Source organism: Pangasianodon hypophthalmus, chromosome 14, assembly GCF_027358585.1.
Source record: "Pangasianodon hypophthalmus isolate fPanHyp1 chromosome 14, fPanHyp1.pri, whole genome shotgun sequence".
Lineage (NCBI taxonomy): Eukaryota > Metazoa > Chordata > Actinopteri > Siluriformes > Pangasiidae > Pangasianodon > Pangasianodon hypophthalmus.
Genome location: NC_069723.1, coordinates 6,446,670 through 6,474,519, shown reverse-complemented (window position 1 = coordinate 6,474,519; position 27,850 = coordinate 6,446,670). Strand labels below are relative to the sequence as shown.

At 40.1% G+C, this 27,850-nt stretch overlaps 2 protein-coding genes across 4 annotated transcripts in view; one reads left to right on the top strand and one right to left on the bottom strand.

Annotated features, from left to right (window-relative positions):
- Positions 1 to 3,056, top strand: part of hip1 (huntingtin interacting protein 1) — a 41,503-nt gene extending 38,447 nt beyond the window's left edge. For all 3 annotated transcript variants that reach the window (XM_026924174.3, XM_026924173.3, XM_026924175.3), the window contains exon 31: positions 749 to 3,056. In XM_026924174.3, the coding sequence (XP_026779975.3) occupies positions 749 to 759 (11 nt within the window). In that variant the 3' untranslated portion in view covers positions 760 to 3,056. The remainder of the gene's footprint in view (positions 1 to 748) is intronic.
- Positions 3,057 to 8,871: 5,815 nt separating this feature from the next.
- Positions 8,872 to 27,123, bottom strand: ypel2b (yippee-like 2b). Its single transcript, XM_026924901.3, has 5 exons — positions 26,455 to 27,123; positions 14,412 to 14,643; positions 14,040 to 14,083; positions 13,647 to 13,755; positions 8,872 to 11,000 (listed from the first exon to the last, which is right to left on the bottom strand). The coding sequence occupies exons 2-5, from the start codon at positions 14,526 to 14,528 to the stop codon at positions 10,911 to 10,913; spliced, it is 360 nt and encodes a 119-aa protein (XP_026780702.1). The 5' UTR covers positions 14,529 to 14,643; positions 26,455 to 27,123; the 3' UTR covers positions 8,872 to 10,910.
- Between the last annotated feature and the right edge of the window lie 727 nt (positions 27,124 to 27,850).

Below are 27,850 nucleotides of genomic sequence, written 5' to 3'. Positions count from 1 at the left end.
AGTGCCAGCCCACGACACCCTAATGTGCTCACAGGATTACAAATCAGCCCTGAGAGATCACTAGTCCCAATCCTGCATCCCTATATTGCTATAGCCATGTGAGGTCAGGAATATACAAAACAGTTTGCATGTACATGCTGAAACCATATTTTACCTATGCACATAGTTTTTTTTTTAAAATAGCTTGTTAGAAATCTGTTATGTAAGCCCTCACATTTATTTTCAAAAGCTAAGCTAACAAATAAAAAAAAAGTCATAAGGTCATAAACTTTGGCAGGATTTAAAAGGGGATTATCTGACAAGTAAATAATTGATGTAGACATCTTACAGTAACAATCCTAATAGCAAAAACATGTTTACTGGTGTTTGATGTGCGGATGTTTTCCCCTTTATGCAATTTTATGTGATAAAATGTGTTTATCAAATAAATATTGATGTAGTGTTTGCATGACAGATTGTTGCTTGGTCTGCATGCTTTGCACACAGTAAAAGACTCTGTGTTCAGATGGTTTATTTGCCTAAACCCAACTGATGAGAATGCATCTTCCTTGTTTGTTGCTATGGTAACATCACCGTGCAGTCTAACGACAGTAAAAAAAAAATAATTGTGCGCGTGCGATTGCGTGATCATTGCAACAAGAATAAAGCTTCAGGGAGCGAAAAGTGAAGAGTGCCTAATTAATAGGGTGTGTAACAAAGCATGTGGGCATGTTAATGTCTATATTCTATTGTTTTCTTGTCTCCATAGGAACGGGATGAGGCGTTTCCCCACGCAGTAGCCCGGACTGGGCTTGTGCCTACTCTCTGGCACTCACTTGTTCCTCAGTGTCCCTCCCCCTTCTCTCTTCTTCACTCTCTTCAGACCTTTTATCCTTTAATAATGAATGAAAAGCCAAATAAAAAGGTGCTTTTAGTTTAACCCTGCTCCTCCTCGTCCTCCCTGTGGAGTAAGGACACTTACAGGAGGAGCAAAAGAGGAGACAATGTCACCTTAAGAGGAGGATGAAGCCTTAAAGGCAGCATGGAACGTATTTGGAGCACCCCCCAGTGGGCAGAGGGAAAACTGCACCGTTACTGACCTGTCAGCATTTTTTTGAGTTTCATTCCCGTCCACTACCTCCTTTTTTTTTTGTTTTTTTTTTTTCTTTCCCCCATTCACAATTCCAAGACGACATGCGTCACACAAGGCGAGCAGGAATTACTGACACTGTGCCGTGAGCTTCCGGATCGGCCGCTTCCCAGGCAGCAGCAGTGTGTGACTTCCACCACCTCTTCCAGAACTCATTCCTCACTTTGTGGACACACACGCCCCGTCAAACAAGCTGCTGAGTCTTCTCTGAAATGTCCCCTGCCAACCCTCCTCCCCACAGTGGCCTTGCTCTGGACTCTGAGCTGATAGTGAGTGTTCGGCCCACGAGAGAGGCTTCCCTCCGCACTAACACTAGCGACTGTCTGAAGACTGAACTAAACTCAGCTTCTCCCTCTCTTGCTTCCTCTGCGTGTATGTATGTGCAGTGTTTTTATTTTTCACTTGGTAGTTCTTTTAACCATGCCTCCTGAGCAGTAGTTTTTCTCAAAAGTAGCCTGACTGGGCTTTTAACTGTTTAATATGTTTAATACACAGGTCACATTTTGGTTAAGGGGAATGAATTATAATCCCATGTTTAATTGTGTACAAGTGATCTGTCAGGAATGACATCAGCCACAACGCATTTCATCTAATTTCATGTCCATGGCTGAAAACAAATTGACTGTTTTCATGACCCTCTGCTGCAAAAGGAGGATGTTTGACAAGAGTATCTAGGACACTGAGCTCTTTTCTTCTCAATAACTCTCTCCGTGAGTGACTGTTTTCCTCTGGTGCCCTTAGACAACATCAGTAGCGCCGCTGGTAGCCTCTATTTACACTCTTGTCAAGTGTTAATACCACCGGTGTGTATGTTGACTTCCACTTTGTACTTCCTTTTCCACGTCCAAACACAGGACATCAGCACATGTGAGGAGAGACATCTGTGCCTTCCAAAAGGTTAAAGTTCACATTCCTTCAATAAACCTTTAATGGCTGTAGCCTCGGACTGGTATTATAAAGGTTTGGAAAGCTGGTTTGGTGATGCCTTATGGAAATACTCTATGGTGTGTCTATGTTGGACGAGTTATTGTATTATTGTATTTTAATGCATTTGGAGCTTCCAGCACAATTTCCTCCAACTGAGTGGTCCGGAGAGAGGACACTCAGAAAGGAGAGGGACAGAGTGAACGTTTAAAAAGGAGGCTTCTGATATAAAGATGTGCTAGCCCCCCCTTATTAAAGCAATCTAAACCAGATAGCCTTGTAGACCACCACTGTTTTATGAGCACAGCCTACAGTTGGGCCCAAAACAAACCTGGCTTCAATATTTACAAGTTTCATGTCCTTGCAGGCAGTCTTCAATTACCTCAGCTCCTTCATACAGCAAAGCAAGCAGACAAACATGGGTTCATTTGACATTAACAAATGTTCACATATGGCGCTGAGATGTGTGCATGTAACAGAAAGCTATTATTACTAATACCAGGTATGAAATGACTGTGTGTGTGTGTGTGTGTGTGTGTGTGTGTGTGTGTGTGTGTGTGAGTGTGTGTGTGAGTGTGTGTGTGAGTGTGTGTGTGAGTGTGTGTGTGAGTGTGTGGGTGTGTGTGTGGGTGTGTGTGTGGGTGTGTGTGTGTGTGTGTGTGGGTGTGTGTGTGGGTGTGTGAGAGAGAGTTTTTTGGTTGAGAAGGCCCAAAATGTGTTTCTATGTCTTTAACACCTTCACCCTGTCTTGTTGCACTGCTTTTGCTGTTTTTGTAAGTTGTAACACTGGGTATTTAATTGATCAGTTTGTCACCACCGCTCTGTTTTCATGTCTTATAGTCTTACCAGCCTTCCAACTGCCTCTCACTTTAGCCAGTCAGATAATATATGAATACTCAGTAACATTTTTGGACAATATCTTTGTATGATGTACTAAACTGAGTGTTTTTATTTCTTTTTTTTTTTTTTCTTCAATAAATATAGTAATGTGTTAAAAAGATAAGCCCTTTGGCTTCCATCTTCTTTGCCTCTTCTGAGGTTCTTTTTTTATTTTTTTTATTTCTCTGATCTGTCATAGCATTTTGGGGTTTTTCATTCCTGTAAAGCACAATGATATTGGTATAGCTGCGTGTCATTTTACTGTCTGTGTGGAGTTTCTATGCATGTTCATGCCAGTTTCCTCTCACCTCCCAAAAACATGACAGTACGTGGATTGTCTACACTAAATTGCCCCTAGGTGTGAATGAGTGTGTGAATGTGTGTGTGACTGGTGTCCCACGATGGAGTGGGGTACCATCCAAGGAGTATTCCCATCCAGTGTTCCCAGAATAGATTCCAGATCCCTACCAGTATCCTACCAGATACCCTGACCATGATAAAGCAGTTGAAGATGAATGAAGATGAATGAACAAACTGTGCAGGTACTAAATAATTATTCACCAGTTCCAAGTTATGTTCATAAGTTATGTTCATTGTTGTACAAGACAACAGGATTACTTGACTGTTTTTCATAAGCTGCTTTTATTTTTCCTATTGAAAATTAAAGGGATTTGAGTCACCACCAGGGGGCAGCACCAGCTGCTTCACACAGGATGATTTAAGCATCTGAAAAGTGACTTACTCTGTGTACCAAAATGATACAAAGTGCATTGTGGATATTCTGTACCCTCTAGTGTAGATCATCTGGACACTCACCTAATGCAGTGCATTGTGGGATTTCATGAGCAGTAGATATTATCTGCTTTGCTTTTGAACATGTCTACAAAATGGCACATCAAAAATAGTGCGCTACGTAGTGCATATGGTGCAATTTGCTAGTTTACGACAGTAGCACAGCTTGCACTGCCCTACTCCTGAAATATACAGTCATGTAACAAAGGCAGCATGTCTGCTGGTGTAATATGTGAACGTGGGATAACAGCTATGATTAGTGAGTAATGCAGTTTTTTGGCTCAATAAAGGAGTTGCAGGACTTTAATTCTGGGTTGCTTTCAGCTCCTGTGACTTGGGTTAGGGATTAGAACTTCAGCACAGCCATTTTAAATCAATCTCTCAGAATAGACCACAATATTACATCTACATGGGGTTATAATGTCAGCAACAAGTGTTTTTTTTAAAATTTGATTAAATTAGGATTTATCACTAAAGTTTTATGATTTTTGGATCAGATTTTCTATTGTTGCATATTTATATGCATACGCTTATTAATCTTAGAAGGGCACCTGAGTAAATGTACATTTTTTCTAAGAGTAAAGAAACACCCATATCACACACATAAAAAAGCAACAACCCTCTTAGTTACTCAGTGATCACATTAACCTATTTACTGAACATGTTCAGTTGTTTGAAAGCCAGGCAATCTTACTCAGAACATCCACAGAACAAAAACCCAGGGGGTGAGCCAAAAAAAACAAACAAATCTTAGTAGAGATTCTGTGGCAGAATCTAAAATGGGATGTTCATGCCCAAAAACCAACCAATGAATTAAAACAGTTCACCAGAAAAAGTCCTTAGAGGACAGGAATTATAGGAAGCCTTAGATTTAGTTACATCAGCTAAATATGTTGAAAAAAGTTCACATTAAGGGGCAGTTGGTAATGTAGTTAACAGACAGCTTTATTCCTATGGTATGTGTTTATTCAGGATTCCTGTATTTATTTTAATTATTAGTCTCAATATTTGAAGCCAATCAGTATAATGGTCATTACAGGGGAGAAGGGGAGAAAATACTTTTCTGCAGCTCTGTATAGATGAATGTATGTCCAAACCTTGAAATGGGTGCAGACAAAACAAATAAAGAAGCTTCTTGTGTACAGATTATTAATTCAAGTGCTCCTAACATACCGATGTTCATACACTCAGCACTTCCAGCCATCATCTAACTATCCACTAGAAGTTCAGTTCCATGCAGTTTTATATGTATAGCACTTTTAACAATTGACACTGTCACAAAGCAGCTGTACAGAATTTCAGATGTAAGTTTAATTCCCTAATGAGCAAGTCAGATGTGACATTGGAAAGGAAAATCTCCCTGAGACAACATGAAAAAGCCTTGAGAGGAACCAGACTCAAAAGGGAACCCATCCTCTTCTGGGTGATAGTGGGATTACAAATCATTTCACTATACAGGTGTAGAAGAGTGAAGACAACCAGTATTGTGTTAAAAGGATGTTCAGTATGAGCAGATTGTGAAGAGAAGTCCTGGGATAAGCAGAGGAAAGTCATTAAGAAGTGAATCGGTCTGTAAAATCTGAGACAAAAGCGAGGTTTAGCAAAATTCCTAATCCAACTAGTGTATATGACCGATTCGGTACTGACTTGGCATATATCCTGACCAGTCAGACCACTCTGTGTCAACCCTAACAAAGGACTTAAATTCTTCTCTGATATGACTCATATTTTTTTTTTTGTCCTTTAAATCTAATCCTGTTTTGACATGATGAGTAATTCAGTTTCCAGTAGATACACGTCTGTCCTTGACGTTTATGAATAAATAATTGCTGGTATTTTTATATTTCGCCCACATCTGACTTTTCTTCTTTTCTTTATAGAAACACTTGAGTCACTCAAAGACTTCTGTATTGTTCACTATGCTGTGCTCCTTTACTTTTCAGCATGTGGTCTGAAAATGTAAGGATGACTTTATGAGCTGTGTTGCCTCTTCAAACCATCACACATCACAGAAAATGAATGAGCTCTAACAGCATTCGCAGGCACTTTCGGGCCATGGGATGGCAAGGGCACAGTAAGCTGAATGATTCAGGGAGCCTGGAGCGAGACATGGGCCCTGAAATGCCTTTTAAGACTGCTGGAATGGAAGGGCCACTATAAACCGTTCTCAGTGGACCAAGGATTTTTAGCCCCTGAAAGAAGATATTTAAAATAAAAAATGACTTTGATGTCATTGAGCTGTTCCACTTTTCACTTTGGTATAAAGTGTTCTACAGAGCAGTTCTGGACGTTCTAGCATTTTGTAAAATACGACAGGAATTTTGCTCTGAGAAAGGGAATGTGACATCCGAGGAAAGGATTTAGAAATGCAGTGTGACTGTGACTTGACAAACATGACTAGTTGTGGGAGGTATCCCGGGTACTAGTGAGACTCAAACACCATGTCCGCTACGGTTGAGCAGAAAAAGCATGGTTAAAGATTGAAACGGAACATACAGCTGTGGCATTGCAGAGAGTGAGAGTTCCAACTACTTTACATTTAATCTTCACCTGGAAAAAGAGAGGAAATCGAGGAAGAAGAATAAATCCAAGTGCAACACAGTGAGGACAAAGAACAGGACAGGCAAAAGGTCCTAGACTAGATTGTAGCATGGCACACAACTGCTTTCTTCTTCCCATCTTTATCCCCATTTTAATATTTTACAAGTTTATCAAGTTATTTTCAGTTTGACACCATTAGCCATCATAGAACCTGATACATATTGATTGCAGTCTTGTGAAACACTCTGTGCTAATGGTTTTGTTTTTCAGCAGACTAGCCTCTTTTCCAGCTAATTTATCCTGCAGTGTAACAAAGCACCGCTAGCTCCCTGTGACTACCAACTCTGCAGTGCTTTATCTTTCTGTAGCACAAAGCAGAATGGAAGTTGACTTGTAAACCCCTGAATATGTTTAAACTTCTTTGAATGGTAGGATCATGGAAACAGAATGATGCCAAAGGCACAGATTGATAGTAGATTTATACTTTCATGAATAAGCATTTAAGGTTGAGTGATGCTTCTGAAGTTGATAGTTGCTTCAAAAATCACAGTTCTAGATTCAAGAACCTTAACCCCAGCACATTCTGAAACGAACTTCTGCAATTAAATAATTATTGTACTCTGTTTTGACATGCTCATTGCTAACAATTAAAATCATAGAAATCATCATGTGCAGTTTGATTTTTCTTATCAAGCTGCAAAAGCACACCTAGGTCTTCACAGTTTGTAAAATGATTAAAAATAAAAAAAACCTAAAATATATTCAGACCCTTTGCCGAAGCTGTAAATTCAGTTGATGGAAACGATCTCCACAAGACACACATCTCTGCATGTCTGAGCCTTAAGATCAAAGGAATTGTCTGTAGACCTTCACGGAGGATTGTGTCGAGGCGCACATATGGGGATGGGAACTGAATACTTTCTGCCTCTGAAGGTTCCAGACAACTCTTTCATCATTCTTAAATCGAAGAACTTCTAGACACTTCCTAGAGCTGAAGCCCAGCCAAACTACGCAAATGGGGAGAAGAGCTTCAGTCAGAGAGGTGACCAAGAACCTAAAAGTTACTCTGATGGAAATCCTTTATAGTCGGGTGGCAAGACAGATATGACTCTTCAGTAGAAGAAACACAACAGGTCACTTGGAGTTTGCCAAACAGCATTTCTCTCAGGCTATGAAAACTCTGGCCTGTAAGATAAGCACTACATCTGATGGAAACCAGGCTCATCATGTGACCACCATCCCTATGTTGAAGCACTGTCTTGATGTGGGGAAGTTTTTCATGGACACAGTTTATGGCTAAGTCTCACCTTTGCCTAAGTATATAATCTAAGGCAAGCGTAGACTGGAACTATAATCTATGCTCATCCCAGGACTCCTATTCATTATATGCTCATACTGAACATCCTTTCAGCACACTTAATACTGTTGGACTTTACTCTTCTACACCTGTACACTGTAATGATTTATAATCTTGTCAAAACCTAAAAGAGACTGGGTTCCCTTTTGAGTCTGGTTGCTCTCAAGGTTTCTTCCTCATTTTGTCTCAGAAATTTTTTCAATTCCCACTGTTACCTCTGGGTTGCTCATTAGGGATCAAGATCTAGACCTCAAGTTAGGGCGAAAGTTCACCTTCCAAAATGACAGTGACTCAAAACACACAGCCAAGACAGTGCTGAAGTGGCTTCTGTCATTGTCCTTGAGTGACCCAGTCAAGACCTGAACCTGACTGAAAATCTCTGGTGGAATTTGAAAATAGTGGTACAGCGATACTCCTCATTCACCCTGACAGAGCCTGAGAAGCTCTCCAGAGAAATGCAAGAAAATCCCCAAATGCAGGTGTTCCAAGCTTGTGGCATCAGACACTAGAAGACTTACAGCTGTAACTGCTAGGATTAGTGTGTTCATAATGGCTTGTAAATATGGATACAATCATCGTATTGTGTCTGACTGGCTAGAAAAAAACCACTCATTGTGGATTTGAACCTAAGCCTTCACATCCCTCAGCTAACACTGAGAGCCCTCACCATTCATCTCTCACCCTGCACAGATGGCACCATGAAATAAAGAGCAAATACATCACCCACGCTCCTTCCCACAGACGTCAGACAGCCTCACTTTCTGAGCTGTGTGTGTACGCCTGATAAATGCTGGACCCAGACAATGAATAACGCCAATTCTCTCTCCACATACACACACACACACTCACTCTCCTCCTCCGCAACTTGAGAAGCTAGAAAGCCAGTTGCTAGGAGACCTGATCTGCAGTGCAACTCAGAGCCCGAGTCATGTGCAGCTGCAAACACGAAGACGCAGACCAGAGCCTGGAGAACCTCGCAAAAGCAGACAGCACTGGAGTGGAGCACAGCCACAGTCTCCTTCCATTCTAAACTAAAGCAATCACCTGTTGAAATAAGTCCATATTTCCATTTTGTTTTTAATTTCCTCATCATTTTCATCAAATGGCTTCTACTAGTGGTATTATCAGGTATAAACCATGCTGAAGCCCAACGTAACCTAGGCGAAAATATGGTTTATGTAATTATGTTACATGGAGTATCTATAAAAAAAAAAAAAAAAACAACAAAAAAAAAAACACACCAAACAAGGCAACTTACCATATCTTTTATTTTAATTTAGATCAATCTCCAGCAGTAGTTAATATATAGTCATCATTTTATAAAAGACACTAAGCCTGAAACATTTTCAAGAGTAAAAAAAAAAAAAAAAAAATTGGCAAATATTGCACACCCAATTAGGGCTCCAGACAGAAAGCACAGTATGATATTCAGTCATAAATAACAAACCGTACATGTTTATTTACAGTCTGAAACATACAGATTAACCTAAATAGTGATGCCTCTCATTAATATACATGTAAGTGCTTAAATATATTAATATCTGTCATTTACAAAATGAAATAATGCATTTCACCTTAGAGACAAAAGCTGGCCTTAAGCTACTTTTAACTCCTTAACCCTGATCTTCATCTGTACAAACAAAGACTGTCACATGCAGCACTACAGCATTATTGGTATTTCATGATCTCACAAATTTTGGTCATCTGGCATCACGCAAAACTGCAAGTGTTGGATCTTTATGGTGATCATTGGATAATCTGGTGAGTTCATGATTAATTGGAGTGAACAAAATGCATGCTGGAAATGCACAACAATGACAGCAATACATATGATACTGTATGGAATTTTATAATACAGTTCAACAGCATATTTAACTGGTGGCTACATCTTACCCAGCTCCACCCATACCAGATGTATACAAGGAGTGCTGAATGAGTGCTTAAAGAACTCAAAATACTTAAACCTGTGGCCTGAGAGCTGCACAAAATAACCAACATACAGATTTATGTCATGTTTGTGATATTCCTTTGTGCTGTTTGTTGGAAGTATGAGTAATATAATTGGCCTAGAAAATATTAAGTAAGTGCCTTATATTTATATTTTACTTCACCACACCCTTTTGCACAGACTGCATATTGCTAGATGAAAGAATGAAAATGGTTTGTCGTTTTTGGAAATGTTTTTATTTGTTTGTGCCACGCTGCAGCAGTTGATGTTGGTCATTGCAACTGCCTGGCAAAGACAGGACCCCTCATGTCACTACAGCCTATCTGCTGTTCATGTAACTAATTATAGATGGACGGGTTCTTTGGTTGACGTGGAGACACCAACACTCTGGAGTTATTAAACTCTGGAGTTATTTTTCAGTTTAAAAAATGCTTGTTAGTAGGAGGCAGTATTCCAGTATTGTACCTCAGCTTCTGCACATCATGTGAGAAAGCTCTGAAAACCTCGTCCTCATGCCCAGCAGTAATTCCTAAAAATATAATCACACAACAAAAGCAGGACTAGCACAGGCGGCTAATGCTGAATACAGATTTTTAGGTCTGAATACGACACCATGTATCCAGTTACACATACTGGTTAATATTTACTTTTGTATGTAAGGGCAAAGGAGAGCTACTCAGAATGGATCAGATGTTAGTGTCTTATAAACTGTGAGACAGGGCAGTCTCGCTAGAAAGCTCTGCCTGCCAATATGACTGGTTTTACCCCTCATATGGGCCTCTTTCATTGGCTGTCTCCATCAGAGGCCCATTCAGAGACCTGTCGTCATTGGCCCAAGCTGGCAGTGGCCAAACTCAGCTGGATTTGGGATAATCACCTTAGCACCCTCCTATATAGACTCTTTAACTCTGTGACCCCACGGCCCTGCCAAGTTTGGTGTGGAACCCAAGTTTGGTGACACACAAACACATCGGGTTGTCTTGGGCTGGGATGGGTGGGACATGCAAGTAACTACTTTGGTGTATATATATCTAGGTGAGTGTACATGTCTACACACCTTTTAGTGGATGTGTTCATATATTCACATGTTCATTCATTCAGCTGGGAAGCACACACACGCACATACACTGTTCCTGGGACTGCCTCTCCTCTGTAGCTTATGCAGAGAACCCCTGACTCTACACCTGCAACCCTGGAACTAGGAGTGTTTGTGTGTGTGTGGGAGAAATGTTAAATAGAATACAAGAGAGAAGACGACATGAAACCAGCGTCACTTGTTTACCCACACAGCCAGCATCTGAACTGGCTTCATCCATACTCCATCACAGCTCCCTCAGACCTCAGTCCCAGCCATTGTCCTTTATCATGTGGGCCAGCTCGATGATAAACTTACCCTCCTTGTACTTCTGGCTGCTCTCAAAGGCGTGCTCCTAAAGAGAGGTGGACAGAGAGAGAGAGCAGAATAAGGACTGGACTGTCAAAAAGTGTCAGCTGGCTCTAAAGCTGTTGTATCTAAACTTTCTGGTCAACTGATGGATCACATTGGTAAAGTAGTAAAGACAGCTTTTTTCCACCTACGTAATATCTCTCGTATTCGATCCTCTCCCAGACAGAAGGATGCTGAAACTGTTATACATGCCTTCGTCACATCTCATCTAGATTACTGTAATTCACTTCTTTATGGCCTGTCAGCTAAAAATATCAAATGATTACAATATGTTCAAAACTCTGCAGCTCGCTTGATCACCCACGCGAGAAAGAATGATCATATTACCCCAATCCTCTATCACCTTCACTGGCTTCCGGTTTCCTTGCGCATAAACTACAAGATACTAATCCTCACTTATAAAGCTCTCCATAACCTGGGTCCTACATATTTATCCGACTTACTTCTGCCTTATATTCCTGCCCGTTCCTTACAATCTTCTAGTGAGGGATTGTTAGTCACTCCTAAGTTTCGTCTGGTGACTATGGGAGCTAGATCTTTCAGTGTTGTGGCTCCCAGATTGTGGAATGCTCTTCCCCAAGACATCTGTCAAGCATCCTCCCTTCTCTCCTTCAAAAACCTCTTAAAAACACATTTTTTTCTCTGAGTATTACTCTTCAGTTCTCAGTCTGTAAACTGTACCCTGTTATGGATGTTCATCTAAATTCTCTCTGTATCTCTAAGCTAATTTTGTAAGTGGGCTCTGTATAGGTATGTGTTATGTGTTGGCATGTGCATCTCTAATCTAGCTTTGTAAGCGACCTCTGTATATTACTTTCAGCTCTTGATATGTGTTCTGTCCTTTGATATTGACGTTTATTTGTATTCCTTAAATCTGACTTGTAAAGCGACCTTGGGTGTTGGAAAGGCGCTATATAAATAAAAGTTATTATTAGTTTCTTTATTTTTTCTGGTTTTTTATCTTTCTCAGGGATAAACAAGGTATAAAGCTAGCTAGCCCATGGGGCATGTGTAAGCTCTAATGAGCTATAATTACCTATATTACCTAATTACCTATATTTCGGTTGCCTGGAAACTTAATAAACTAGGCTAATAAGTGGTAGCTATGATACACCATACACCATAAGGGCCAAAAGTTTGTGGACGCCTTTCCCAAACTGTGATAGTGCCCCTGTGCACAAAGTGAGGTCTATGAAAACATAGTTTTTCCAAAGTTGGAGTGGAAGAACTCGAGTGTCCTGAACACCTTTGGGATGAACTGGAACATCGACTGTGCCCCAGGCCTCGTCGCACGACACGTTCCCCAACCTCACTAATGCTCTTGTGGCTGGATGAAAGGAAAGCTTTCCCAGAAGAGTGAAGGTTAACAGAACAGCAAAGTGGAGGACTGAATCTGGAATGGGATGTTCAAAATGGACGTGTGGGCGTGATAGTGAGGTATCCACATACTTTTGGTGATATACTGTAATTGTATAACATATGGAGAGCTGGTTAAGTGCATTAATGCAGTTTTCCAGTTGAGAGTATGCAGCATTGCGACTGTACAGGCTGTGTGGGACATAACTGTGTAGGCTACTTGTGCTGGAGTTTTTGATTCCATATTCCTGTATGTTAATAGTAACAATAATCTGTCATCCATGCATGCTAAATATTCCCCAGAGTAAATACTGTCATACTTCATGTAAGAATGAAGTCAAGAAATACATACCAAAAAGAATGGTTCTGGAAAAGTCAATAAGGAGTTGGTTTTTTTCTCTTTTTCTAAATGTTTAATCAATTTATTCAAACCGCTAGCTCTGGTTGGTGATTTGTCCACCATTGCCTCTAGTTCAGACTTCACCTCTTGGATGGTTTCCAGAAAGAAAAATGTTGTAAGAATATGTTTTTCTCTTTAGCGTACCAACCTGGTCACCTTGGATGTGTTAACTGTATACAGGTAATTTGATTAGTCTTGAATGGACTTCCCAGAATATCAAGGTAAGCACCTGCTTACGGATAACTTCCCTCACATAGCTATTGATATGCATTTCAACTCAAACCAGCAACTCTGAATACGTTCCTCTGTCTAGGGTGGTGAATGGCTCTGTTCAAATTTCTCAACATCAACCTGTGTTCTGGCAATAACGCTTCCAAACAACCTCATTAATTTATGGTCCATTCCTAAATAACAGGGTCACCTTTGGGTGCACATGTGAGGTGTATTTGTTTCTGCATTTCTCTGTATGTGTGTGCACTCTCAAGACAGCTAATAAATTATTTGACAAGCATGAACTGAAATCCAGAATCACCAACGCATGTAAAAATATCGGCAAGTGGTGCAGCTGCTGAGCGAAAATGGACACCATGTGAAGAGCGAAGAATGCAAGCCCCTTAGGGATTGACTTTAAGTGTAGACTTCCAATCTTTGCATAGTGTAACAGTAGGTTGTAATCTATTTTGGGATCCTAGATCAGCTGATGCGTGTCCATGACTCTAGTAAATCCAAAGACGCTCCTGTGCTTATAAAAGACTTATGAACATACCAGAATACAAATACAGGAATGGATCAAATGTTTGTGAACACAAATAAGTGTGTTGCCTGGAGAGCATTTAGTGGTGTAAACATGTCTGTATGTGTCATTACACTCACATATTTCCATCCCAGTGTAGTTTTGCAGTTCTCACAGTAGATGTCTGCTACTGCGTGAAGTCCGGTGAGGAGCACTCGCTCTTCTGCTGGACCACAACCTACATTCACCCTAGTGCGGGACAGACAGATAGATACATTAAAAAAATAAGCATATATATATGAGCATATGACCAAGGATAAACCATTTAATGATATATTATCTACTACAGGTGCCTTACTCCACTTCTGAAGGGCTAGAGTCCAGTACAGTTTGATGAGTACCTTGCTTTAACACATTTGATTCAAATCCCTAGTTAATGAACAGGTTTTGTGTTAGAGCAGGAAAATGACAGGAAACTGTGTTGGAATTTGTTCCCTGAGGACTGGAGTTAAGCAGTCTTTTTATATACTTACACTGAGTTGAAAAGATAGGCTCTGCCTTGACTTCCTTGAAAGGACTAAAAGAAAAGCAATAAAACAGCTTATAAGCACCTCACAACAGATTTGTCTGTCAAAACCATATTTTGTCTCTGTGCAGTGTTAAACAGTGACAACAAGCTGTGCAGCATCTGCTAGTCTGACCTCAAGCTGTCATCTCCCCTGCTCTGATCATGTTTGCTCTTGCCTGCTACCACAGTTTGATATGTATTCAGTCTTCCATTTACATAATGACACACAGTTTCTCAAACTGACTAAAAAAAGTGAATAATTGATTAACAAAAAAAAAACTTTGCTCTTTTTCCCAACCGAGTTTGGCAAGAGACTCCATACAGAAGTCACGATCACCTTAGAGATGAGCTCGTCGTGGTTGGCGAGGTGTGCACGGCAGTGGATGCAGCTGTAGGTGCGGTGACAGGTGGGAAGGTAGGCCTGGAAGGTTTTGGAGCGCGTCATGGTGAGCATAGGCGGGCTTGGTGCACGTTGCACAAAGGGGCTGCCGGCCCAAGACGGCTCACACGGGAAACAGCGCAACACACACGTGAGGGCCGTGGTGGTGCGTGGGGTAGGACACACACACCTGCGGAGAACAGCAGGTCTTTACATATGCTTTGTTTTACACACAACACTCCTCTTACAGAACATGCACACACACGTAAAAGAGAGAGAGAGAGAGAGAGAGCAAAAAACTGAAATAGACACATGTTGTGGATTGCAAGGGGAAACATAGAAAACAGTTATAGAGAGAGATACACAGATACACAAAAAAAAGAGATACACAGAGGAGGAGAGTGAAACAGAGATACAGAAAGAGACAGGCAGCTAGGGCTGGTGAGAATACTGAGATAAGCAGGCAGAACCTGTCACAGGGATGACAATATAAACTGACTGGTCGCTTTAATAGGAACACCTATACGCCTCCTCATGCAATTATCCAATCAACCAATCATGTGGCAGCAGCACAATGTATAAAACCATGCAGATACTGGTCAAGAGCTTCAGGTAATGTTCACATCAAATATCAGACTCAGACTGTGGCATGGTTGTTGATTCCAGACAGGCTGGTTTGAGTATTTCAGAAAATGCTGATATGGGATTTTCACACACAATAGTCCCTCGAGTTTACACAGAATGGTGCAAAAAAACATTGTGAGTGAGTGGCAGTTCCTCTGAGGGATCAGAGGAGAATGGCCAGCCTGGCACAAGCTGACAGTAAGGTTATGGTAACTAATAACTCTTTACAAACATGATGGGCAGAAAAGCATCTCAGAATGCACATGTGGAACCTTGAGGTGGATGAGCTGTAACAGCATTGACCCACATCAAGTTCCACTCCTGTCAGGAACAGGAATCTGAGGTTATAGGTTGACCGAAACTGGACAGGTGAAGGTTGGACAATGTCACCTGGTCTGATGAATCTGAATTTCTGCTGTTACATGCAGATGGTAGGGTCAGAATTTGGTGTCAACAGCATGAATCCATAGACCCAACCTCTCTTGTGTCAACAGTTGGTGGTGGCTGGTGATGGTGGTATAATGGTGTTGGGAATGGCACACACTGGTGCCCCTTAATACCAATCAAGCATCATTTAAATGTCACAGCTTAACAGAGTATTGTTGCAGACCTCGTGCGTCCCTTTATGGTCACAATTTACCCATCTAATGAGGGCTACTTCCAGCATGTGCCAGGTGATAAAGCAAACCTGTCTCAAACTGTTTGGTGTACATCAATGGCCTCCCAAGTCACCAGATCTGAATCCAATAGAGCAACTTTGTGATGCAGTCATGTCAACATGGACCAGAATCTCAAAGGAAAGTTTAATGTGTCATTAGTGTGGTGTCCCTAATAAAGTAGCCACTGAGTGTATAGTTATAAGACTGCAGGAATATGTTTTGAGAGGCAGACCCACAGTAGCTACAATGAGCTGTGGTTAACAATTATGTCAGCCTGTAGAAACGCAGAGAGCTTTCTGGTCAGCTGGTGGAAACCTACAGCAATGATAAAAGCATCAGTGAAGTGAATATATGTAAATATATGTAACTGTAAATGTAAATGCTGAGATCTCTGCAGCAGGAGAGGGCACTGGGGGTAGGAATCAATGCTTCTGTGGACTCTGAGTGGAAAAGCAATTCTTGTGCTCTCTCTATTGTTACCCAGGAAAGGCGTGGGCATAAAGAGTCCACTGAGAGCTTGCATACACACACTCGCGCACACACAGTAGTCTCCCACATGCAGTCGCACAAACTGATGCATTCACAAACAAACATACTGGCACACGGGCAACCTGCTATGTCCCCAGTATGCCCTGAGCTGACCACTATAAGGGTATTTCAGGACTCAGCCAATCCATAGCCCTACCTACACTTTACCCAGGAGCATGGGGTGTTTCATTACAGTTTAGCACTGAAATATTAGCTGCTCAATACTATGCTCTCAGGCAACACACAGAAAAATAAAAGTGGTTTTTTTGGTATAATAAGAACACCACATTATAATTACTGAAAAAATGTAATACCGCATTGTAATTACAGAGGAAATGGCAACTCTTTTAGTAGCAATTAATTCTGAATGGGGGCAAATTCATAATGTTTTCATAATGTTTTAGGGGCCAAGGAAACTTAAGTACTGTCCCCAGAGGTCCTCCGCCAACACAAACATCCGCTAGTGCAGAACCATGCAATGAGATTAAAAGGAAAATGTGGTGTGGTTAATGACGATGGGCAGATTATTAAATCCTCTGCAATCAATTAAATCAAATTCACTCTGAACTAAAACAAGAAGAATATGTACTAATCTAGTGCTAAAATCTGAAAGTGACTCTGACTTGGGGTTAAATGTTCACAGCAGTATGGAACAAAGACCTGCCATGATTTCACTTTTGGACTCTTTGGAGCTGACTCTTGGATTCAGTATTTCATGTCTTATTTCAGATACAGACTGCCTTTGAGCTTCTTTTCCCAAACCTTCAGTGTGTGCTTGCACAACAACACTAATGGACATGAAGGGGGAGAAAAAAGAGGGGGAAAAAAGATTCAGGCCTGCACTGCGGTAACAGAAAAGCAGTTCAACACTATATGCCAGTGGAGACCACAATGTCATATGCCACAGCAACGGAAACAAGCCCAGATCTGTTTCTGGGTTTCATACACTCACTGACTACCAACCATCCTGCTTCCACAGTGACATCTGGATATGGCCAAAATCTGTCACTGAACCATCCCGCCTGCCTGCGTTTCCTCAATTCCTGCTCCGATTCATGATCTTAGTTTGCAGTGCCAACCCCTAGTTACAAATGGATAAAAGGAAAAGGAAAAACCAGTGACATAAATTTAGTAAATGGTTTGGCTCCACTTGTCCACTCAGAGAGAAAAGTCACTGCAAATGAATAAAACATTTCTGACTTTATCCTACAATGAAATATTTTTATCCTGATGGGAGTGCTCTCTTCTTCCAGAATGACCTCGCCCCATCTACAGGGCACAAGGGCTTGCTGAATATCTTGACGAGTATGAAAATGATGTAAATAATATGCTATGGCCTTCACAGTCACCAGATCTCAAATGGGTTTTTTGATGCGGATATTAACCGAGTAGGGAGGCCAATAGCCGATATGATGCTGATGAACCCAACCCCTGATATCGTAGACCAATATAATAACAAATGAAGATAGCTTAGATTTGCTTAGATTTTGAACATTTCTGCTGCACTAAACTAGGGCTGGACAATAACGCAAAAATAAATAGATAAATAAATTGCACAATTTTTCAAAAAAAAATTTTTTTTTAATTAAAATAGACTTTGGATATATATATAGACTTTGGCAAATATGTAAAATAGTAACAGCAATATAATAGCATATAGTGCAAAAATGGTTCTTTTAAATAAAGGATATTTAAAAAAAAACACTTGCACTATTTGCTATACATGGTGTTGTTACTATTTTTTGCACAACTTGGTGAACCCTACTTTCTCGACTTAGTAAATGTTGACTTTGTCTTTCGTGACATGTAATGCCACCGCAACTGAGAAATCAACTTGGGCTGTTCTTCTCAACTCCCATTTCCTTCCCCGGTTACAGAGTGAAGGCAAATCAACATGCGTAAAGTTAAACTTCTTTCCTTTAAATGAGTTACACTATATATATATATGAGTATTAGCTTTAGATTAATCAACATCCAGACATATTCGATTGTTAAATCTAAAACACTGAACAAACAGTTCATCTGAGTTAGCTTTCTAGCTTGGCTAACAAAATATGAACATAGGGGCGTCAATTTTTCCACTTCGTCTGCTGAACGTGAGGAGGTCGAAAATGATGTAATCCTGACCAGCAAATTACCACTTACGATGTAACACAGCATTATATTTTACATAAACTTGTTTATCTGACTTTTCAAACCTGTACCAACTCCATATCTCTGATGTGATATGTGAACCTTTCTTTGCTACGAGCTCAGTCCTCGGTGAAGTTCTGCCTGTTTATCTTGGGCTTTTTTTTTTTTTTTTTTTAATCTAAGTGCTCAGCGTTTGGGAGTAGCGCAGACTGTAGGATGTGTATATATATATATATATATATATATATATATATATATATATATATATATATATATATATATGGCAGCGTGGTCAAAATTATACCAGTAATGGAAGTCTAAGGGCAACAGGTTAGAGTTAATGCTACACACATATTTTGTAGAGCACCTTCCTAAATTCTTCAAGGGTATTTCTAAATTAGTTCTAAATCGGCATTAGTAGAAACAGGACTACTAAGGAGAATAAATCATTTCCTCCTTCTTGGTGCTTGGTGGTGTCTGGATTTACATTCAGCATTTTAGCTGTGGATAGTCACAGTCCTGGAGAAATTAACTCTTCAATCATTTATCAAAAGTTACTTTCCACTTCTTAGTCATTTTTGCAATTCATTTTAACCAACTGGTCCCAAGGTAATTTATAGTGGATGGACAACCAGAATAATCTTAAGTGTCCAAATACTTTTATTTGTCTAATTATGACAAGTTTATCTATTATATTTATATCTTTAAATATAATGATCTATTTTTTGAGAAATGTTTCGCTTGAAAAGTGTATCTTTCTTTAAAATTTTTTAAAAATAAATGCCACTTGGTTTGACGTGGTTTCTAATGCAGCGAAATTCAGTGAAATACTGTGTGTGTGTGTGTGTGTGTGTGTGTGTGTGTGTAAGTGTGTGTGTGTGTGTAAGTGTGTGTGTGTGTGTGTAAGTGTGTGTGTGTGTGTAAGTGTGTGTGTGTGTGTAAGTGTCCAAACACTTTTTGGGGCCATTGTATATAAGCATTAATAACAACAGTAAACAATAAAAATTTAAATTAACTTTCTTTTTGTCTGAGCATATTTGTTACATTGAGATAAATCATAAGCATGTTTGATAAAAAAAAAAAAATTGTAAATTCATTTGCATTTTGATAATCTCCACATACATTTTTTTTTTACTAAATATGTTTTTATCAACATATAATTAATTTTTAATACATTCAGCCCTCATACAACAGAGACAACTGGGCCTTATTCACAGCATCAATGTTTAGCACAACAGCATCTCAGAACAACAATGGCCCATCACAAACCCCAACCCCACCCCCCTGACACACACACACACACACTACAAAATATCTAGTCACGTTCACAAAATAATGTATAAAAAAGTACAAATCAAAGTATAAAATCTAAGATCTAAGCCACTTGAGTTTTATTCCCAGTGCTGTCTCTCTTTCTTGAATTAATGCTCAGTAAGTGGCTGATGCAGTGGTGATGGGTGGTGCAGTCTGTACTGTGTACACTCCTGCCGAGCACAACAACCTTCCTTATGTAACCGGAGCAGCACTGCCCGTAGAAATAACAACAGCAAGGAGGGCAGAGTGTGCATGTCCTCATGTTCCACCCATCACTGCAGAGGAAGTGAATCAAGCCCTAAAGCCTCGAAAAGCCCTTCTTACAACCATTACACTCTCTTACAATAACAAGAGGACACAAGGTGCAATATATTTGCATTGGGGTGAAAGTGTCATCTGTGTTTGTGGATGTTACTATGCAACATACAGATTTCCTCTTTCTGTCTGTCTGAATGTGATTTATTAATGACAGGCCATAAAACCAAGGTCACATGAAATACCGAGTTCGTTGTTGTGTCTGCTCACAATAAACAGGGGTGTAAACTCTCTCACCGCTTCGATTGAGGATGAAGACATCAGTGCAGCAAGTAGGAAGCTCATCACTGCAGATATGAGACCGCATTCGGATGTGGAGAACACAGGATTCAAAAAACACTTCTAGGGCTACAGAGAGCAACGTGACTTTGACAGCACAACTCCCTAACAGCCGAATGAGAGATAAACACCTCCGAGCTTCAGACTCCCCCAGCAGAGTCACACCACTGAAAGCTAATGTTTTATGAGAAGTGTTTAATTTTGTTACATCCTTTTGTTTCGTTATATACTGCTAAGAGAACGGATCACACAAACGCTACACAAACAGTCATTATTAAGTTTGAATTATTTTTCTTCTATAATATTGAATGTTTTAATCAGCTGAAACTTTACACCTAAATCTCTTACTCGGGTAATGCTTATTTTTGCTGGATTGAAATGTATCACATTCGAGATACCACTGTATCATTATCAACTTTGAAATCTGTGTATCGTTACACCCCTATGAATAAAGATGCTGAAAGTGACACAGCTGAAGGATTAGATTTATTGGGGTTTGTGAACACGTGCCCATTTCTTTTACAGAAAACAGCAACATTCACCTTTCTTATTTTTTTTTTTATATGTGTATCTGTTATGGCAATTTCTGAACCTGTGTTTGTGTGTATGGAGGAGGATGAGAGACACTGTGTGTATTAGGCTTGGGTCAAGTGGTTAGTTTTAAGGTGGACGGTAGTATTAAGGTGGACGATTTAAATGTCTGTTGGAAAACGTGGGACTGCAGCTTTAAGATGAACAAAAATAAATTGTGTTGTATCTCGTAATGTGTGTTTACTTTTTGCCTACTTTGTAGACCTTTACAAACCTTAATAGCCCATGTTGTTGTCTGACTTCAAAGCACAGCAACAAAATATATTTCTCTGATGTATCTTAGCTTCCTTTCTCTGTGGCTGCCAAACAGATATAACCGTGAATGTCTATTTTTTAATACAAAAAAAAAAAAAAACTAAAAAAAAAAAAAAAACTGAATAAATCCTAACGCTAGTGAACAGCAGCTACAGCTGACTTGTAACTAGCTTTTGGTATTTTTGTTTGTAATGACAATGTCTACTGAACACGTGCTATGCATGCCTGGTCCCGCCCCCTTATTTTCCCTCCTTGGTGTGGCATGCACACTGGCTGCAGCCTACGCACCTCCAAAACCACACGCAATGCTATACGTAAAACATGCAATACGTTATTCAGTGATAGTTAAGGAGCTCATTAGGATGATGGCATATTACTCACGATCTCACAAGCTGAATGTGTATGCTATACAATGGTCCATTTCCAGGCCGTAATGTAGTTCAGTGTTTTAGTATAAAGTATAAATGAACATGTAAAATGAATCATAAGGTTTTGTACAAACTTGTGGAGTCTGTGCCAGCTCAAGTGCACACTATCATTAAAGCAAAAAGGGGACGTACCAAATACTAAGAAACTGTGAAATTCATGTATATATTTCAAGGATTCTACTTTTCATTCAAGTTGTTGTCAGTAATATAATTTGTAATGAAACTGTTGGAACTGAAAAAAGTTAGAAAAGAATGCAGAAATAGACTTTTGGACCCCACTGTAGATCACTGTACACCCCACAGTGCAATTTCCAACCACTGATAACACTATCTGTACAGTATTGATGGTTTATCGGAAGGAATGCAGAGTAAGAATTTAACTGTACAGTGTAACTGCCTGATTTACTGTGCATATGATAAACTCTGAATCTATGTGAAAATACCATTACAACTTATCAAGTAACAATGTATGCTAAGGCTAACATGCAGATGCCTGACGCTTTGCTACATCACGATAAACACAGCACAAAACTGCAAATCCAATTACAAGTACAACTGCAAAACTAAATTTCCCATCTACCCAATATTAAGAACATTAACTAAGAACCAAGGTCGAGTTAGAGATTAATTTCAACATACTTAGCACTTCTTGACTCTACAGTATACAGTTATAGAAGAGAAATAGAGAAATGATTTATAAGCGCACTATCGGGTGTCGCCTAGATGAGGATGGGTTCTTCTCAACGTTTCGTCCTCATGTCGTCTCAGGGAGTTTTTCCTTGCCATTGCCGCCTCTGGCTTGCTCTTTTAGGGATAAATTTAAATCGATATCTGGATTTCTGTAACGCTGCTTTGTGACAATGTCCATTGTTAAAGGCGCTATGTAAATAAAACCGAACTGAATCGAATTAAACAGTATCACACAATAATAAACAATAAAACTGTAACATCTAGCAAGGACAGTTCATTGGCACACCACCAGAGAGAGGGCTGGAATTCTAGCTCTCTTCTTCAGTTGCTACAGGAACTTCCTGCCTGTAGAGTATATAAAGCACATGGACAGTAGGCCAGGCGTGAAGCCTATTTACTGTAATTACTTAGTGATGTGTGAGTTCCGAGTCTTTATTATTCTTGATTGCTATTTTGTGTATGACCCCTGCTACACATCTTGGTTTTCCTGATTCCTTGATCTGTCCTCTGGTTCTGGTAATCCTGTATCTGTGCTCTGACCCTACATTGATTGATTACCCTCTGGATCTGGAAGTTAAGTGCATTTTGTGTATGACCTTGGACTGTTTATTGTGTATGCTCTTCGGATTGTGGATTGTATCTTTAATGTACTTCTTGCAAATAGATCCTAACTAACTGCAAGTTACAAAAACTTCCTCAGCAACCTTTTTTAAGTCCTACATAAATTCCCTCTGTATTCAATTCAACTGAATGGGGACAATCTGGACAGCTACACGCACCAAGAGGGCGATTTCTTTGATGAGCTGATCTCGAATTGAAGCGGCATCTAGGTTTCTGGTATCTATGGTATAGCCACCATTCTGGCTATTTATTGGAAGTGTAGAGCGTTTCATTCCTTTGACACATTAGGTCCAAGCTGGCATTGTTTATAAGCTACTTTGACTAGTCAAATAGGTTAAATAGCTGTAGAAAATTATACTTTTACATACATACTGACAGTCCTTGGAGTGAAGCAGGCTATGGTTCTGATTATTCTGACAGTTCTATTAGATATGGTACTGTAGCATTGTCAGTCATATAGTGGAATACTATTTATATGTACAATTTCATATACTAGCAGTTGTCATTTCTGTTGGTGACTTGGACTAGTATTATGTACTATACAATACAGATTAGTACCATTTAGAGGTCGATCATATGGTGGCATACTACTCATTTATTTCTTTATTTTAGTCTTGGCCAATTCCCACTCACCAGTTAGCACCTTATCATATGACAGCTACCAACCAGCTATCCCATGCTTCCTCTGAGACGTGAAGGCAGCCAACCAAACTGCTGCTCATGCTGCATGACAGGGCTGTGTAACACACTTGGCGGGAAGAGCTATCTGCCCCCCTTACGCATGGTTCTGTCGCAGTGATTGACAGGCACATGCCGTCACACAGCCAATTTTACTCTCTTGGACTCCTGGCCATAGAAGGCTGTGGCATCATCAGGATTTGAATTTGCGATTGCCAGACTATAGGGCAAATGCTTTCCTGTTGCGCCACCCTTCGTGTACTATTTTTATATACTATTCAGTACACTAGTATGCAGTAATCAATGCTACGGAAGGCAAAGGCAACTACTCTGATGTACTATTTAGTATGGGAGTGTGTTCTTTCAGACGTAGCCTTGGCACAATATGTGGCTGTTCTGACCATATGTACACTAGCTTGCACAATTTTGGAATTACTTAGACATTTCTTTCTTTTTTTCTTTCTTTTTTTTTTAAATCAAGTTATCATTAAATTGATTTAAAAAATACAGTTAAAACATTACTAATGTTGTAAAATGGCTACTACTGCTTGAAATTACTTAGATTTTTTTGTTACTTAATATATTATTAGTGATTTACAGTGAATTATTCAGATATGACTACAAAGCCATTACTCCAGTGTACTAATGATGAACTCTCATAGCTCATTCTTAATTATTTATTCATCTTTCATGATTATATGCTAATTGGTTATGAAAGAAACCTTTGTAATTGTGAAACATTTGTAGCTGAAGCCTGGTATTCTTCTACAGAGCAAGTAAACTGTCTTTCCTTGGGTTGTGAGGTATGCAATGCACTGAATGCAAAGTTCAATTCCAGATTAAAAACTGACCAAAACAAAACGGTGTCCTCAAAAAATGTCAGCCTGTTGTTGTTTTGTGAACTGACGTCTACTCCATGTGTAGATTTCATACAAAGATGTCCAATTTTTTCTTGATAGAAGACATCCTACTGGATCTAACTAGGATATAAAAAGAAAAGAAAGGCCCAGATGCAAAACAGCACAAAAGGATTAGTACGTCAGAGTCTGTAGTTTGAGAAAAAGATGTCTTGCAGGTCCTCATTTGGCTGCTGCCTTAAATAGTACAAGCCAAATACCAGAGTCCCCTGAAACACTGCAAACACAACTAAGTGATGCTTCCTTACAGGCCAAGATTAAACAAGAAAAAGGAGAAATATTTGAAACTGGCAAATAAAAAGAAAAGGTTAAAAGGGGCAAAAGAACACAGGCATTGGATGGTGGATGACTGGAAAAAAAAAAAGTATTATGAATGGATGAGTGAATGTTTTAGAAGCTGGACATGTTGAAGGAGAACATACGTGAGATATAAAGCAAATGAAAAGATGCTGGAAGTGTGCTTGATGCCTTCTGTCTAGCGTCGGAGAGCATGGGGCTGCACTGGTGCTGGTAAGACTGGAGTGCAAGGAACAATGAACCAGAAATTTATCACTCCATTTTAAGAGGTCATGTGGTCAGTGCTTGTTTGGTGCAAATTTCATCATGCAGCATGACAATTAGCCAAAGCATATTTCTAAGGTATGCAAAAACTACTGGTTAAAGAACCAGGAAACCAGATTACAGTCTTTAATAATGCACTGGCTAGTACAACCTCTGGATCTCAACCCTACTGAGCTTCAAAAATGCCCTACAAGCCAGTCGCACCTCTGGGAAGAGCTACAGGAGGTATGGGTTGAAATTTGCCCTGAATAACTTGACAGCTGACAACTAGAAGGCCAAATGTCGGCAAAGCTGTAACTGCTGCAAAGGAAGGACTCTGTATTAAATAAAAATAAGTTATGACATTGTCAATGTATTCACTATGATGTCTGCTTACTCCAATGCTACCTTGATTTAAAAAAAAAATTATTCTTTCAAAAACAAAGAAATGTATAAGTGATGCCAAACATTTGCATGCTAGTGTACGTACTGTGTGACTTTGGATGATGCCCAGATTTAAAACAAGTTCACTATGAAATATGCTACACAGAAATAAATATATGAATATGAATGAATATGAACAGAGAGGAACGAAATGATTACAGAAGAGGTTCTCAAACTTTTTGCAGCTAAGGACCACTTTAACTGTGAAATACATCCAACTACAGAAATATTACTTGTGTACTGCAGTATTTTGCCTAGTTATTAGAGCCATGGAGCTTTGTTATTTCTGGAACTTTCCACCGACAGAGAACATCAGGTTCCAGCTGATATTATTTATAGGCCTACTTGTTTTGGAGTTATTGAGGTTTAGATTTAACAGAATGAACTGAAGTGAACAGTCAAACAGGCTAATATCAGAACTGAGGAAGAAATTTAATAGGGTTGAAAACTAACTATGGCAAAACCTCCACTTTAAGCAAACACACACACACACACACACACACATCCCTCGGTCTACAGTATGTTGCAGTGCACGCGCCCAGCTCTATAAACTACAGTCTGACTGGTGTGTGTGTGTGTGTGTGTGTGTGTGTGTAAGTCATCAGTGCAGAAACAGCACTAGGATGAACACTGATTCTATGGACGGTGCAGTTAACGGGAGGAAACTGAAATGACGCAGTGGAATAACGAGCTCTTCGGCTTGATTTCCACTTAACATCACTGACAAGAAATCCAAATGTAAACAGTCTGCATGAACCACGTTATTCACAGTGAAACCCTTATTAAAGCTGTCCCTGAAAACAGCACCACTGTGACATGATTAGTCCAAAACACTGACACCTGCATGTACTCAGGTAAACACATCCCACAAACTGATCAACAACAAGTCTGCATATCTGTGGCTAACATCATTCCTAAACACATTAGCATAAAAAGTTTCACACTTGGAAACACAGAAATACAGATAAATAACGCAGAAATGTACCTCTGAAAAGTAGAAATGACCCCTAAAAGGCACCGTGTCTTTTGCTGTAAAGGAAAGCCAGCTTATGTTTTGGAGAAGCCGTGTGTGTGTGAGTGTGTGTGAGTGAGTGTGTGTGTGTGTGTGTGTGTGTCCTCTGCAGTGTTTGCTCTGAGCTGGTGCGGACGTGTTTTGGGGTGTTTCATGTAATTGAGCAGAAATCATCCTGCGCGTCATCGACACTAACGGACATCCGTGTCCACCAATCAGAGCAAGGGCCAGCCTAGCAACACCGCGCTGATTGGTCAAACGGAGGTAAAAACAAAAACTGAAGCTCATCAGTGGCCTGTCTGACGAAGCAGGGTTTATTCGTTATCTAGTCTGCGTTAAGCTGAGTTTGATCATCGATTTTCTATCGCCATGGCAACCTGTGCACGCCTAACCTGTCTCTATCTGGGTTGCTGACTGTGTGGAAGATCCCTCTTAACGAAACCTTTCATGCGCATCCTCCTGAACCACTTTCACTATCCACTCAGCCTGGCTACGGTGCGCTCCTGCGCGTGCATGGGCAAAGTGTGACGTTTCTATGGCGTCAAATCACTGTCAAAAATAACGCGCGAGCTCGTGAGTGAAACCACCCACGCGCGCGGACAAACACGTGCCCAAAGACAAACAGACGCGCGCGCGAAGATCGCCACTAGTTTATAGTCTATGGAAGGCCAAACAGGTCGCAGTTCACCAATAAATCCAGTTAATTGCAAGGGACAGCTAGACAATTCGCCTGTAGATAAAGCCAATTGTGAATTAAACAGTAATGTAGTTTTAATAGACCTTTTACTATTAAAATATTTTTTAACTATTTTCAACATTAAATCTAAGAAAACGTGCATTCATGGGGGGCACGAATGGTTAGAGTCTCGGACTTGTAACCTGAAGGTGAACCTGAAGGTTGTGGGTTTGAGTCTCAGGTCCGGCAGGGATTGTAGTGGGGGGAGTGAATGATCAGCGCTCTCTCCCACCCTCAATACCACGACTGAGGTGAGACCCTTGAGCAAGGCACCAAACCCCCAACTGCTCCCTGGGCGCCGCAGCAAAAAAGGCTGCCCACTGCTCCGGGTGTGTGTTCACAGTGTGTGTGTGTGTTCACTACTGTGTGTGTGTGTACTTGGATGGGTTAAATGCAGAGCACAAATTCCAAATATGGGTCACCATACTTGGCTACACGTCTCGTCACCTCACTTCACTTCATTCATCTCTTCAAAAAGGTGTGTGGACGTATATTGTTCAAGTGGTTAAAATAGAGAGAATGCTTGCTAGGGAAAAACGGACACCAAAAGACTCCTTGTTGTTATTTCACTGGAAATAAATTGAATCACTTTGCTAGCTGCTTTATAGTTGCAGGAGTTAAATTACAACACAC